The sequence below is a fragment of the Heptranchias perlo genome, chromosome 29, assembly GCF_035084215.1.
Source record: "Heptranchias perlo isolate sHepPer1 chromosome 29, sHepPer1.hap1, whole genome shotgun sequence".
Lineage (NCBI taxonomy): Eukaryota > Metazoa > Chordata > Chondrichthyes > Hexanchiformes > Hexanchidae > Heptranchias > Heptranchias perlo.
Genome location: NC_090353.1, coordinates 22,301,847 through 22,314,273, shown reverse-complemented (window position 1 = coordinate 22,314,273; position 12,427 = coordinate 22,301,847). Strand labels below are relative to the sequence as shown.

Below are 12,427 nucleotides of genomic sequence, written 5' to 3'. Positions count from 1 at the left end.
TAGGACTGTATTTGAAACTTAGGTCCTAGAGCAAAACATACCATTTAACCATATATAATTGCACCTTTTTTTTGAGAAAATGGTGAAATTTTAATGAAAAAAATACAAATGCTGTAAATAGAAAAGGCTGAAAATATACAGCAGTTCTTCTGTTTCTGTAGGAGAAAAGATGTGTTACGGTATTGAGCATAAAGTCTTTGCCAGAACATAACTGATTTTAAATTTAATTGTTGTACATTTTTAATAGTTGAGAATAATTCAAAGAAACTCTTAAAATGTCTATCTTTAAAGCTGCCTTTCTCGTTATCCTCCTGGTTGATATTTTACCTTTTCATGTTGGGAAGTATGTCCTTTAAAACTACTGTTGTAGCATTCATTACACATAGAAATTACAGTATAGAAGGAGGCTTTTTGGCCTATCATGCCTGTGTTGGTGCTAGTTTCTTAATATTTGAAAAGAATTATAGAAGAATATAGTGAAGTTCAGGGAAATGGGCTGTCTACTCTAATCCCATTTGCTTGCCCTTCTCTATCCTTTTATGATTCTTTTCAAATATTTTTCCAGTTCCCTTTAATTGACGTTATTGTCTGCCTGAATAGCCACTTGCAAAAAGACATTCCATATTCTAATGAGCCTCTGTGGGGGAAAAAAAATCTTCTAACTACTTCCTTCATTCTTTTGGTGATAATTGTGAGTCAGTGCCACTTCTTATTAGTTCATTAACCAATGGTAGCAATCCTTCAGTTTTTACCCTCTGGAAAAACCTTTGTGGGTTTGTAAACTATTATTCCTCCCTTTGTCTTCTCTAGTTCATTGAAAAAGCCCCAAGTGTTTTTGGCTATTCTTCATAACGATAACCCCTCAATCCTTGCATTATTCCAGTGATTCCAGCTGTGCACTTTCCCCTATTATACTTCCTATAATGGGGTACCTAGAACTGCATGCAGTACTCCAGCTGTGATCTAATCAAAAGTCTTGTACAAATTCAACTTTATTTTCTTGCTTTTGCATTCAAAGTCCTATGTGTGAAATCTAGAATACCATTTGCCTTTTTTTTTGGCCTTTTCTACCTGAGCTTCCCATCTTTTAAGGATCAATAGTTCTGCACCCTGAGATCCCTCTGTTCCTCTTCACTTTTAAGAATCTTACATTTAGGTTTGTTCTTTTTCACCAAATGTACTTTTTTTTGCATTCAGTTAAACCTGCCACCTACCTGCACCCTCTGTGAACATGTCTATGTCCTGCAATGGACATAGACAGCTTAATTTAATTGAGAAATAATTTGCATTTATGTAGTGCCTTTAATATAGAAAACACTCCAAGGTGCTTCATCAAGGAGAGAGCAAAATATTGACGAATGGTATAAAGGGATGATCACTGAATCATTTTGGAAGCATTGACAAAAAGTTTTGTTGAAAAGGTGGGTTTTGAGGTTTTTAAAAAGTGGAAAGAGATGGAGGGGCTTAGTAGGGGAGTTCCAGAGATTGAGGTGAGATGGCTGAAGACTGCAGCATCAATGATGGAAAAATTGTGGGGGAAATGCACAACAAGTCAGAGTTGGAGAACCAAATGGTGTTTGGAGGAATAGCGTGCTGAAGGAGAGATAGGATGGGGTGATACCATGGAGGGATTTCAAGTGGAGAGCCTAGATATAAATTCAGTGCTTTGGAGGACAGGTGTAGCCATGTATTAAGAATTGAAGGAACATCAAAGGCAGCTGGTTTCCAATGTAGTTCAGCAAGGACAAGGGGTGATGGGCAAGTAGTATTGTGTGGGGCCAGATACAGGCAGCTGAGTTGGACTTTATGGAGGGTGGAGGATGGGTGAACATTGAAGCAAATAATTCTAGAGGTGACAAAATCATAGATAAAGGTTTGGGGTGGTGGTGAATTAGGAACAGAAGCAGACGATGTTGCTAAGGTGCAGGTTAGCGGTCTTGGTGATAGATAGGATGTAGATGTCAAAGCGTGACTTTGGATTGTACGGGCTGCTGAGGTTTTGCACAGCTGGGTAGAAAGATGGAGCCAGTGGTAAGGGAGTTAATTTATGGGGAAGGCTAAAACAATTGGCTTTGGTCTTCCTGATGTTTTGTTGGAGGAAATTTTGTCTCTTCCATGCCTTTTATGTCAGGAAGCACAGAGGTGGTCGAGGGACATGTTGGACAGGCAGAACTGGGTGTCATCAACATGCATGTCTGATGAATGTTTACAGACTTGGATTAAGCTTTTGCTGTTTTTGTTTTAAATTTACAGGTTTACCACTTGACTTATTGTGGTGCCAAAAGAATCAGAAGGGGGGATGAGGAGAATTTTTTTTACACAGCAAGTTATGATCTGGAATGCACTGCCTGAAAGGGTGGTGGAAACAGATTTAATAGTAACATTCAAAAGGGAATTGGATATATACTTGAAAAGGAAAAATTTGCAGAACAACGAAGAAAAGTAGGGGAGTGGAACTAACTAGATAGCTTTCAAAGTGCAGGCATATGGGCCGAATGGCCTCCTGTGCTGTATGATCTATGATTTGATCCAAAAATTACATTCAATATATCCCACATCAGTAAAATCTTCAAGAAGGTTGTGCTTGTGAATAAAACCTTTCCTACTTGGGCTTCAGGAGCTTTTGTTGTTCAGTGAGAATGTACCATTTTGGTTGGAAGGGATAAAGAATGAGGATCATCTGTGCCTATAGATAGATATATGAGGTCTTGAATAATGCTTATCTTGCTTTTTCATGGGAGGGGGTTTCAAGCGAGTCTGGAAATTAGATATGAAAGCACGATAGGTGTCAACCAATACTGCTGTAAATCATGTGTTGTCTACAACACATTCATCCAAGGAGCTCATGCTATTGCAGGGGAACTAAACCCAGTGGTGATGTTGAACAATCCTTTCATTGCCTTACTTGTGTATCCATTTTCACTGACTACCTGCTGTTGCTTATTTCTGTGTTGAGAAATTTCCCTACAGATTTATCTCAGCCCCTGAGCTGCTCTAACATTTTCGTTTTGTTTTTAAGGAACTGGTTCTGACCACAGGTTGTTCTTTTGTGAGGCCTGTCCTGTATTATTTTTTTCATCACATGGTTTTTACAGTTATCAATGATTTGTGTATAGAACTTTTAGAAGAGAGAAAAAAATTTGCAAACTAGAGGACCTAACCTACTACAGAGTGCACTGACAAGAAAGATAGGAAAAGGTATTCTCTTTAAAAAGAGAAAAATAAGAAACAAAACTGTTTTAAGATTTGATACTGAGCCAATCAGTGTGGAAATGACAACAGTACCGTGTGTGTGCTTTGATTTTCCTTATTTAGAACTGGTGGTGATTTAAACGTGAATAAATTTGGGTTTTCTCAGCAATATAGTTAAAATATTGGTTGAAAAGTATTTTGGCTTTGTTTGCTATAATATCAACACCTTACTGGGCAAAATCATGAAGGCATATGTAATTAGAATGTTGTACTTTTTTGATGCATCTGACCTGTATCATTCAGTTTTGATCTTTTATTTACGGTGATCAAAATCTATGGACAGGGGAATTCATCTGAACTACAGTTAGTGAGTCAAGGCAAATGTTCTATCGAGAAAGAAAAAGAACTTGCATTTACATAGAACTTTTCACTGCCTCAGGATTGCCCGAATGCTTCCCAGCCAATGAATTACCCGATGAGGGCTTCAGCAGCAGATGAGCTGAGGCAGGGGCAGAAACGGGCAATGTTATGGAGGTGGAAGTAGGAGGTCTTGGTCATGGAGCGGATACGGGGTCGGAAGCTCATCTTGGGGCCAAATAGGAAACCAATGTTGCGAACGGTCTGGTTCAGCCTCAGACAGTAGCCAGGGAGAGGGATGGAGTTTGTGGCGGGGACCGAAGACAATGGATTCAGTCTTCCCAATATTTAGTTGGAGAAAATTTCTGCTGATGTTTGACCAGCAGTGTGACAAACCAGGGGCAGTGGAGGGGTCAAGAGAGGTGGTGGTGAGATAGAGCTGGGTGTCATCAGTGCACATGTGGAACCTGACGTTGAATTTTCAGATGATGTCGCCAAAGGGCAGCATGTAGATGAGAAATAGGAAGGGGCCAAGGATAGATCGTTGGGGGACTCTAGTGAAAACGGTGCCAGAGTGGGAAGAGAAGCCGTTGCAGGTGATTCTCCGGCTATGACTGGATGGATAGGAATGGAACCAGGCAAGGGCAGTCCCACCCAGCTGGATGATGGAGGAGAGGCGTTGGATGAGGATGGTGTGGTCAGTCGTGTCAAAGGCTGCAGGCAGGAAGAGAAGGATGAGAAGGGATAGTTTACCACAGTCTCATAGGATGTCATATCCTATAAGGGCAGTTTTAGTGCTGTGGCAGGGGCAGAAACTTGATTGGAGGGGTTCAAACATGGAGTAGTAGGAAAATTGGGCACGGATTCCCGTGCAATGAAAATGGAATTTGATTTATTTAGCCCTGTCCATCATGGTATCAATTGGCACAAACTTTTTTTTAACTACTATGCTCAATAATGAACATGTTAAGGAACAGTACTGGCAGCATAGCAAACTCTTTAAGGCAGCGCTATTCTTGCAGCTCTAGAGTTATTTGCAGGTACGCTTGATTGACCCTGCTGGATGTTTGTGCCAATGGAGGTTAGAGATGAGGATGAGGGCGATGAAATGCCCATTTTATGTTGAGGGAACACCAAGTATTATAAACCATTTTGATTATGGTCATGTAAATTATGTGAGAAACCTCTTATTGCAAAATCCTTGGAACTAATTAGTGAGGAAGAGATTGAATTATTTGGATTAAAATGGTTAAAAAAAAAACTGCAGAAATTGAGTTAAAGGTCATGATCCAATTTTTAACATCAATATTTACATGACAAATTTCTTTTGTCCTCCAACACAGGTCTACGCCTCCACATCAAGTGAAGAATATAGTAGAGATTCAGCTGGGTATTCTTCATCCAAACTTTCAGGTTCTGTATTTCCAGGCTCTTTCTATATCCAAGGTAAAGGCTAATTAAGGATAGTTGCATTAATCAGCATTGAAATGGCTAACACTTTTAGTATTTTCTCATTGACTCATGATTCACAACTGATTGTGAAAATATATTTTCAATGTAACCAATATTGTTAATCCGTAACAATGTTTTTGAGTAGCCAGTTATGCTATATTTAGGGAAAATATGCTTTTAGACAATGGCTACTTGTTAATTTGCATAGTTTTAATTCTGTACATTTTTCATTACTTAAGAACATCTGTGGACTATTACCCAAACAAACTAAATCACATTAAAAAAGTATTAAAATTGTAGTAATGAAAAGGAAACTTAATAATAACACACCAGAAAGAAAACTGAATTTACTCGATATAGCAGTTCATTCTAAAATTCTGTACAGAAACTCTAGTCAGATAAAGTTGGCTTTACAGGGGAAATTTGATGAGGAATGAAACCTAAATATTTTGGGGAATAAGGGTTCTTCCTTCTCCTCTACATTCTATGGGTATTGTCCAGTGTAGTTCAAGAATATTTTCAGATGTTTGAGCCTTTTGAGTGCCATTTTTTTTCCTATATAGCCTCCAGTACAATTTCCTCTTGTTTCTTGGCCAATAATTTTGGTTAGGGAGCTAAGGATAATTTGTAAGTGTGAGGGTTAAGTACAGCAAGGTCTTTTAGCAGTCTGCCTGAGGTACAAAAACATGTTACTTATAATTGGTGCTTTTATTGGCTTTCTACCAACCATGACTTTGAAGTCTGAACTTGCAGTTCGTCTAATAATTTAAATGACTAATGGCTGAAGCATCAATCTGGCTGATACCGAGACATGATGTCATCTCATTCACTTGATTCTTCTCCTCCTGCCTCTTGTGCAGAGAGAAATCTTCCAAAGTGCATCGCACTTCACTTGAGCTAGTGCACTGGTTCAGAGTGACAAATATTTCTTGCATGTAACACAGCAATGAGACCAAACCAGTTAGAACTGGGACTAGAGGTGTAATTGATATTTTGTCCTCTTCTGTGGGTATGGATGATTCAAGAGGAGACTTCTGGTAATCAGAGATGGTGCTTATCAAGCATCTTTAAGATGTGTACTAGGATAATGGGTCTGGATTAACTAGGCTTTATGTGAAAATAGTAGCGGAGTATAACAGTGGAATCCCATTTTTCATTGATTTCAGTTTTTGACTATGTACAGTATCTAGTTTTGTCTCTACTAATTCTGATCTGGGTGTGTATGTGTATAGAAACCCCAGTGCATTGTGCCGTAGAGTGATGACCATGTTGCCATTGGAGTGAATTGCTGGAAAAATTCTGAGGTTCTAAGATGAATGTGTTTATCTATGTAATTTCAGCCCAGAGTTTTTGCTACAGGCTTCTAGTCGTGGTAACCTAATTACATCTACAGAGGTTTCAGATGTATTAGGGTGGTTACCTGGTTTGAGTATCCTCACAGGAGTGAGCCAGGAAGAGACCTGTACCACATGGCACTTAATTTTGAATTTCTTGTGAACCTGGAGAAGTTCCAAACTGAATTTTCCTAGGATATCCACTTCACAAAAAACAGATTAGACTTTAGGGGCAGAACATAGCTCTCTGAGTTTTGGTATAGTTGTTAACTGTTCATTTCAGGTTGTATGTCATTCTCACTGAAACTCTTGATGCCTTGAGCATCAATATTGCATGTGTACATGCCTCTACTCTGATTTTGAAGGTGAATAAACTAGACATTGTCATGAAAGCATCCACTACTTCCTCTGCCTCCATACAGGGGCTTCAGTATCTGGACAAGGAGCTCATCTAGGGATGGGTGCATATGGGTGCAACTCGCTAGTCAGCTACCAGTTGAACATCTGTCTTAATCAGCAGAACCTAAACATCCTGAGTTACCTTTAAAGTTTTGTGATATCCATAACGCCAGCTGCAGACGATATATATATATATATATATATATATATATATATATCAATTGAAAAGGTCTGCTATCTGGTTTGAGGGCTGAGAAGAAGATTCTGCAACTGACAATATCTCCATCATCCTGTTGTAGAACATGGCTAAGGACCCAGATCCCAGCCCCTTCAGGATGCAAGTTGTAGCCAAAAAATTTTCTGCTTAAAAATGCTTAGTAAGGAAATATCCCTCTTGCTGTGAGTATCGAGTAAATGAGAAAATGGGTTCTGCTATAGTCTGTCCATCTTTTTTAGTTGTACAAATATAAAGCACCAAGGTCCTGCTAAAGTTTTCCACCGACTGAATACATTGGATCATCTTCAGTTTGGTGTTCTGCGTTACGCTAAAATTAGATTGTTGCGACCACAGTACAATAAATAGACTTTTAATAGTCTAGAACCTGATTGGAGTTATTTAGCAAGGAAAAGGTGAATTTTTTGTTCTTTGATTCTTTACTTATCATTGTTCAATTTTTTTTTAAATTTTAAAAACTGGTTAGAGATATAGCTTAATGGGCATGAATTAGAATGGAGGAAGAAGATTTAGCCAATTTTTTAATGACTTTTTCTGAATATTGTGCTCATCTGCATGAGGGAAATAGAACATTTTCCTTTCTAGCCACTTGGTGTTAACAGCAAGTGCTCTTAGATGAGTAATGGATTATTAGATGCAGATGAAAGTTCCTTCTAATCTGCTCCAACAATGTGGTGCTAACCTAATCTCTGAAGAGCACCCATCCACAGCACTAGTTGTATTTTTCCATTTCCTATACCAAGACATCCTGTGGCCTGAGTGAGATTGTCCAATTAATGCTGAATTAGGGACACTTTTAGCTGTAGGCTCATACCCACAAGGAACTAGATTAGGACTGTGTAAATTCATTCCACATTGACCCTACACAGCTAAGGAGGGGAAACTTTTATCCCACCAGTCTGGACCAGATTCAAACCCAGCTCCCAAAGGTGAAATGTATATCTAATCAGCTACGTCAGACCCAAATAGGTTTTCTTCCTGCACTAATATGAACATATCCTAGTGATCCCCACTAGATTGTAGGGTTTACCCATGGAATGTAGAGGATAGCCTCAAAGAACAAAAATACTTCACCGAAAAGTGATTCATCCACTTTTACTTTGCTTACTCTGGGTTTTAAGATCAGCTATGTAAACAGATAAGAGTGTGAATAATTAGACTTCTTTCATTCCTGTGGCCCACAGAAGTTTAAATAATCTCTTCATTGCATTCTAGATGGTATTCACAATGGTCCTGATGTTTGGAACTCATCCAGTGGAATGGGTCAGCCAGGATATGGAGGTTTGATGGGAAATTCTTCATCCCACTTGTCCCAGTCTGGTGGCTACAGCAACCTTCATCCACATGAACGCCTGGTAATTAATCTTTATCTCCAGAACGGTGGCTTGGGGCTAGAAATGCTTGTTTTTGCAACTCATTTTAAGAGAAATTGAAAACATTCCTCTTGGTTGTACAGGATTTTAGCATGTGGCAAAACTGTTATATTGTGAATTTCACATTTAGTATAAAACTATGATTTTATTCACGCAAGCTGATTGGATTGTAGTTACATTATCACTCAATTGTTTGACCAGTGGTGAGAATGTGAACACAAGTTATGGTATGCACAGTGTTAAATTCAGTGTTGATGGCCTTCTGGAAATAGATCATCTTAAATGAGTAAGCTCAAACAAATTTATTCAGAGTTCTTTAAGATAAGCTCTGGAGCAAGCCAAAGTGATTTTAGAGCTGCTATTAAAGAACTGCTAAAATTATGTTTTTTTTTAAGCCAACCTAACAGCATTTATGGGTGAGCAATCTAGCTTGGAATGTTTAATTTTAAATATTGCATGTTTACTTGTGAATAAATGAATTACGGGTCACCTGTGGGACTGGATACAAGGTGTTTGTAACAGAAACACAGTAGGGAAGGACAGGGGGAAAATCATGGTGGTTGTGGAAACCTTCACTAGGATTTTATAAGGATTGCAAAACCATATCAGAAAATTCGATATGTTTTTATCCCCTATTATTCCCCTTTTCAATAGCAGTGGGCAAAGAAAACTAAATGTAAATGGACTATTTAGAGCAGGCATCATCCTTCTGTTACATTATAATATACTTGCATTAGTGTAATGCCTAATGTCAATGTCTCAAAATGGTTCCCACAGTGAATTACTTCTAAAGTGCACTGTTATGTAAACAATATTAGCACTCAAAGCCAGAAGAGTTGCTTAGTACCTTTGTTTTACTTACACACACACACACACACACACACACACACACACACACAGTTTTAGGAGATGTGTGTTTATACATATGATTTCCTCAATCCAATTACCGAAACTGTTTTCTTTGAAGATAATTTGAAGAAAGTGTCAAAGCAGGAACATTCTAAACCTAGATCCCATGACAGTAGCCTAATCAGCATTCAAACTGCCTCAGGCTTCACTGGGGCCAAACCACAAAGGAATATAGTGAACCATCAAACCCAATCTTTTTGACCAATTTTTAGTTGATTCTTTATCAGATTGCAATTTATTTTGTTTGTTTAAAATAAAATTAAACCCTTGTGGCGTTGTTTGTAAATTCACTCATGATTTTGCTTGCAGTGCAGGCCAGCATTATCAAGGGAATGTTTTTGTATCCCATAAGTACTCTTTTTAGTTACAGCTACTACTAACGAGCCAGAAACACTCGGAATTTTCCTGTATATTTTGGGTCAATAGGAGCAAGCAAAAGACTCTTTAGTGGGAAATATTAGTTATAGTCGTACTTACAACATTTAATTCTCAACCCATTCACATTTCTTCCAAAAAAAATCATTCTTCTACCTGTTAGGAAAATCTTTTGTATATTTTTATTCCTCTTTAGTGGCCCCAGACACCTATTATGGCAAACTGAAAGCCTAAAATGAGAAGCTTAGGTGATTTAAACAAAGTATGCAGCAGTACTCGGTTAGTATTGCATTTCTGAAATTGTTGACTGTTCTGGATCAGCATACAGGACTAAGAAGGATACTAATCTAATTTTTCCCAATGTCAGAGCTCATCTGCCAGATCTCCAGGCAGTGTCATAGTAGGTACAGCACAGGAGGAGGCCATTCGGCCCATCATGCTTGTGCCGGCTCTTTGAAAGAGCTATCCAATTAGTCCTATTCCCCTGCTCTTTCCCCATAGTCCTGTAAATTTTTTTCCTTCAAGTATTTATCCAATCCCCTTTTGAATCTAATTCCACCACCCTTTCAGGCAGTGCATTCCAGATCATTACAACTCTCTGCGTAAAAAAAGTGTTTCCACATGTCACCTCTGGCTCTTTTGTCGATCACCTTAAACTTGTGTCATCTTGTTACCGACCCCCCCCCCACCGCCACAGGAAACAGTTTCTCCTTATTTACTCTATCAAAACCGTTCGTGATTTTGAACACCTCTATCAAATCTCCCCTTAACCTTCTCTGTTCTCAGGAGAACAACCCCAGTTTCTCCAGTCTCTCCACATAACTCAAGTCCCTCATCCATGGCACCGTTTTAGTAAAATCTTTTCTGCACCCTCTAAGGCCAGGATATCCTTCCTAATGTGTGGTTCCCAAAATTGAACACAAGACTACAGCTGAGGCCTAACCAGTGTTTTATAAAGGTTTAGCATAATTTCCTTGCTTTTGTATTCTATGCCTCTACTAATAAAACCCAGGATCCCATATACTTTTTTAACAGCCGTCTCAACTTGTCCTGCCACCTTCAAAGATTTGTGTATGTGCACCCTCAGGTCTTTCTGTTCCTGCACCCCCTTTAAAATTGTACCATTTAGTTTATATAGCCGCTCCTCATTCTTCCTACCAAAATGCATCATTTCACACTTCTGCATTAAATTTCATCTGCCATGTGTCTGCCCATTTCACCAGTCTGTCTATGTTCTCCTGAAGTCTGTTACAATCCTCCACATTGATTACTACATTTTCAAGTTTCATGTCACCTGCAAACTGAAATTATACTCTCTACCCAAGTCCAGGTCGTTAATATATATCAAAAAGAGCAGTGGTCCAAATACTGATCCCTGGGGAACACCACTGTATACTTCCCTCCAGTCTAAAAAAACAACTGTTCACCACTACTCTGCTTTCTGTTCCCTAGACAATTTTGTATCCACGCTGCCACTGTCCCTTCAATCCCATGGGTTTTAATTTTGCTAACCAGTCTATTATGTGGTACTTTTATCATACGCCTTTTGAAAGTCCATATATACAACATCAACTGCACTACCCGAACCAACCCTCTCCGTTACTTCATCAAAGAACTCAGTCAAGTTAGTCAAACATGATTTTCTTTTAACAAATCCATGTTGACTTTCATTTATTAGCCCATACTTTTCCAAGTGGCAATTAATTTTGTCCCGGATTATTGTCTCTAAAAGTTTCCTCACCACCGACGTTAGGCTGACAGGCCTGTAATTGCCGGGTTTATCCTTCTCCCCTTTTTTGAACAGGGGTGTAACATTTGCAATCCTCCAGTCTTCTGGCACCATCCCCATATCTAAGGAGGATTGGAAGATTGTGGCCAGAGCCTCTACAATTTCCACCCTTCTCTCAGTAACCTAGGATGCATCCCATCTAGACCGGATGACTTTTCTATTTTGAGTGCTGCCAATCTTTTAAGTTCCTCCTTTATCTATTTTTATCCTATCCAATACTGCTACTACCTCTTCCTTTACTGCTACAATGGCAGCATCCTCTTCTCTAGTGAAGATAGATGCGAAGTATTCATTTAGTGCCTCAGCCATGCCCTCTGCCTCCACAAGAAGCTCTCCTTTTTTGTCCCTAATCAATCCCACACTTCCTTTGACTATCCTTTTACTATTTATGCATTTATAAAAGACTTTTGGTTTCTCTTTTATGTTAGCCGCTAATCAATTCTCATATTCCTGAGCTCCCTTCCCAACCTCTCTGCTCAAGTCCTGGTGAAGGAATAGGTGATGGAATTAAAATCTAAGATCTGTCTTTATGTCCAGGAGAAATATTTGATTTTTTTCTTCATCTGAAAGGGTCAGTACTTTTTTTTTAACATAAAGGTAAATTTTGCACTCAAAATGATATGTTGGGCAGTGTAACATTGTCCTTATTTTGGGCTTGCATGTCACATCAAGCATTCAGAGGTCAGATATAATTTGGTCAGATATAAATCAAGAGTCTTTGAGCTATATGCAACAATGTGCCTTAGCCCCAATTTCCCAGGAGCATTCCTGCTGCACTGTGAACTTCCTGTTTTCCACAAGAGCTGCCCTATGGCATATTAGAGTGATGCTGACGATTAGTGCTGAATTAGGGCTACTTTCACGTCATGGGTACATGTTCATGAGGAACCGAGCTGAGACAACCCAAATCTATTTCACATAGTCTCCTGTCTGATGCTGGAACAGCCCTGTCTAGTCAGTCTGTTCTGAATTTAAATTTACATCCCAGAAGTTGTGGTGGAGTAGGAACATA

The 12,427-nt window shown here is 38.9% G+C and overlaps 1 protein-coding gene across 5 annotated transcripts in view; it reads left to right on the top strand.

Moving 5' to 3' along the window:
• LOC137299495 (transcription factor 4-like) overlaps nucleotides 1-12,427 on the top strand; it is a 143,923-nt gene that overhangs the window by 104,785 nt on the left and 26,711 nt on the right. For all 5 annotated transcript variants that reach the window (XM_067968277.1, XM_067968276.1, XM_067968275.1 and 2 more), the window contains 2 exons: nucleotides 4,893-4,995; nucleotides 8,185-8,324. In XM_067968277.1, the coding sequence (XP_067824378.1) occupies nucleotides 4,893-4,995; nucleotides 8,185-8,324 (243 nt within the window). The remainder of the gene's footprint in view (nucleotides 1-4,892; nucleotides 4,996-8,184; nucleotides 8,325-12,427) is intronic.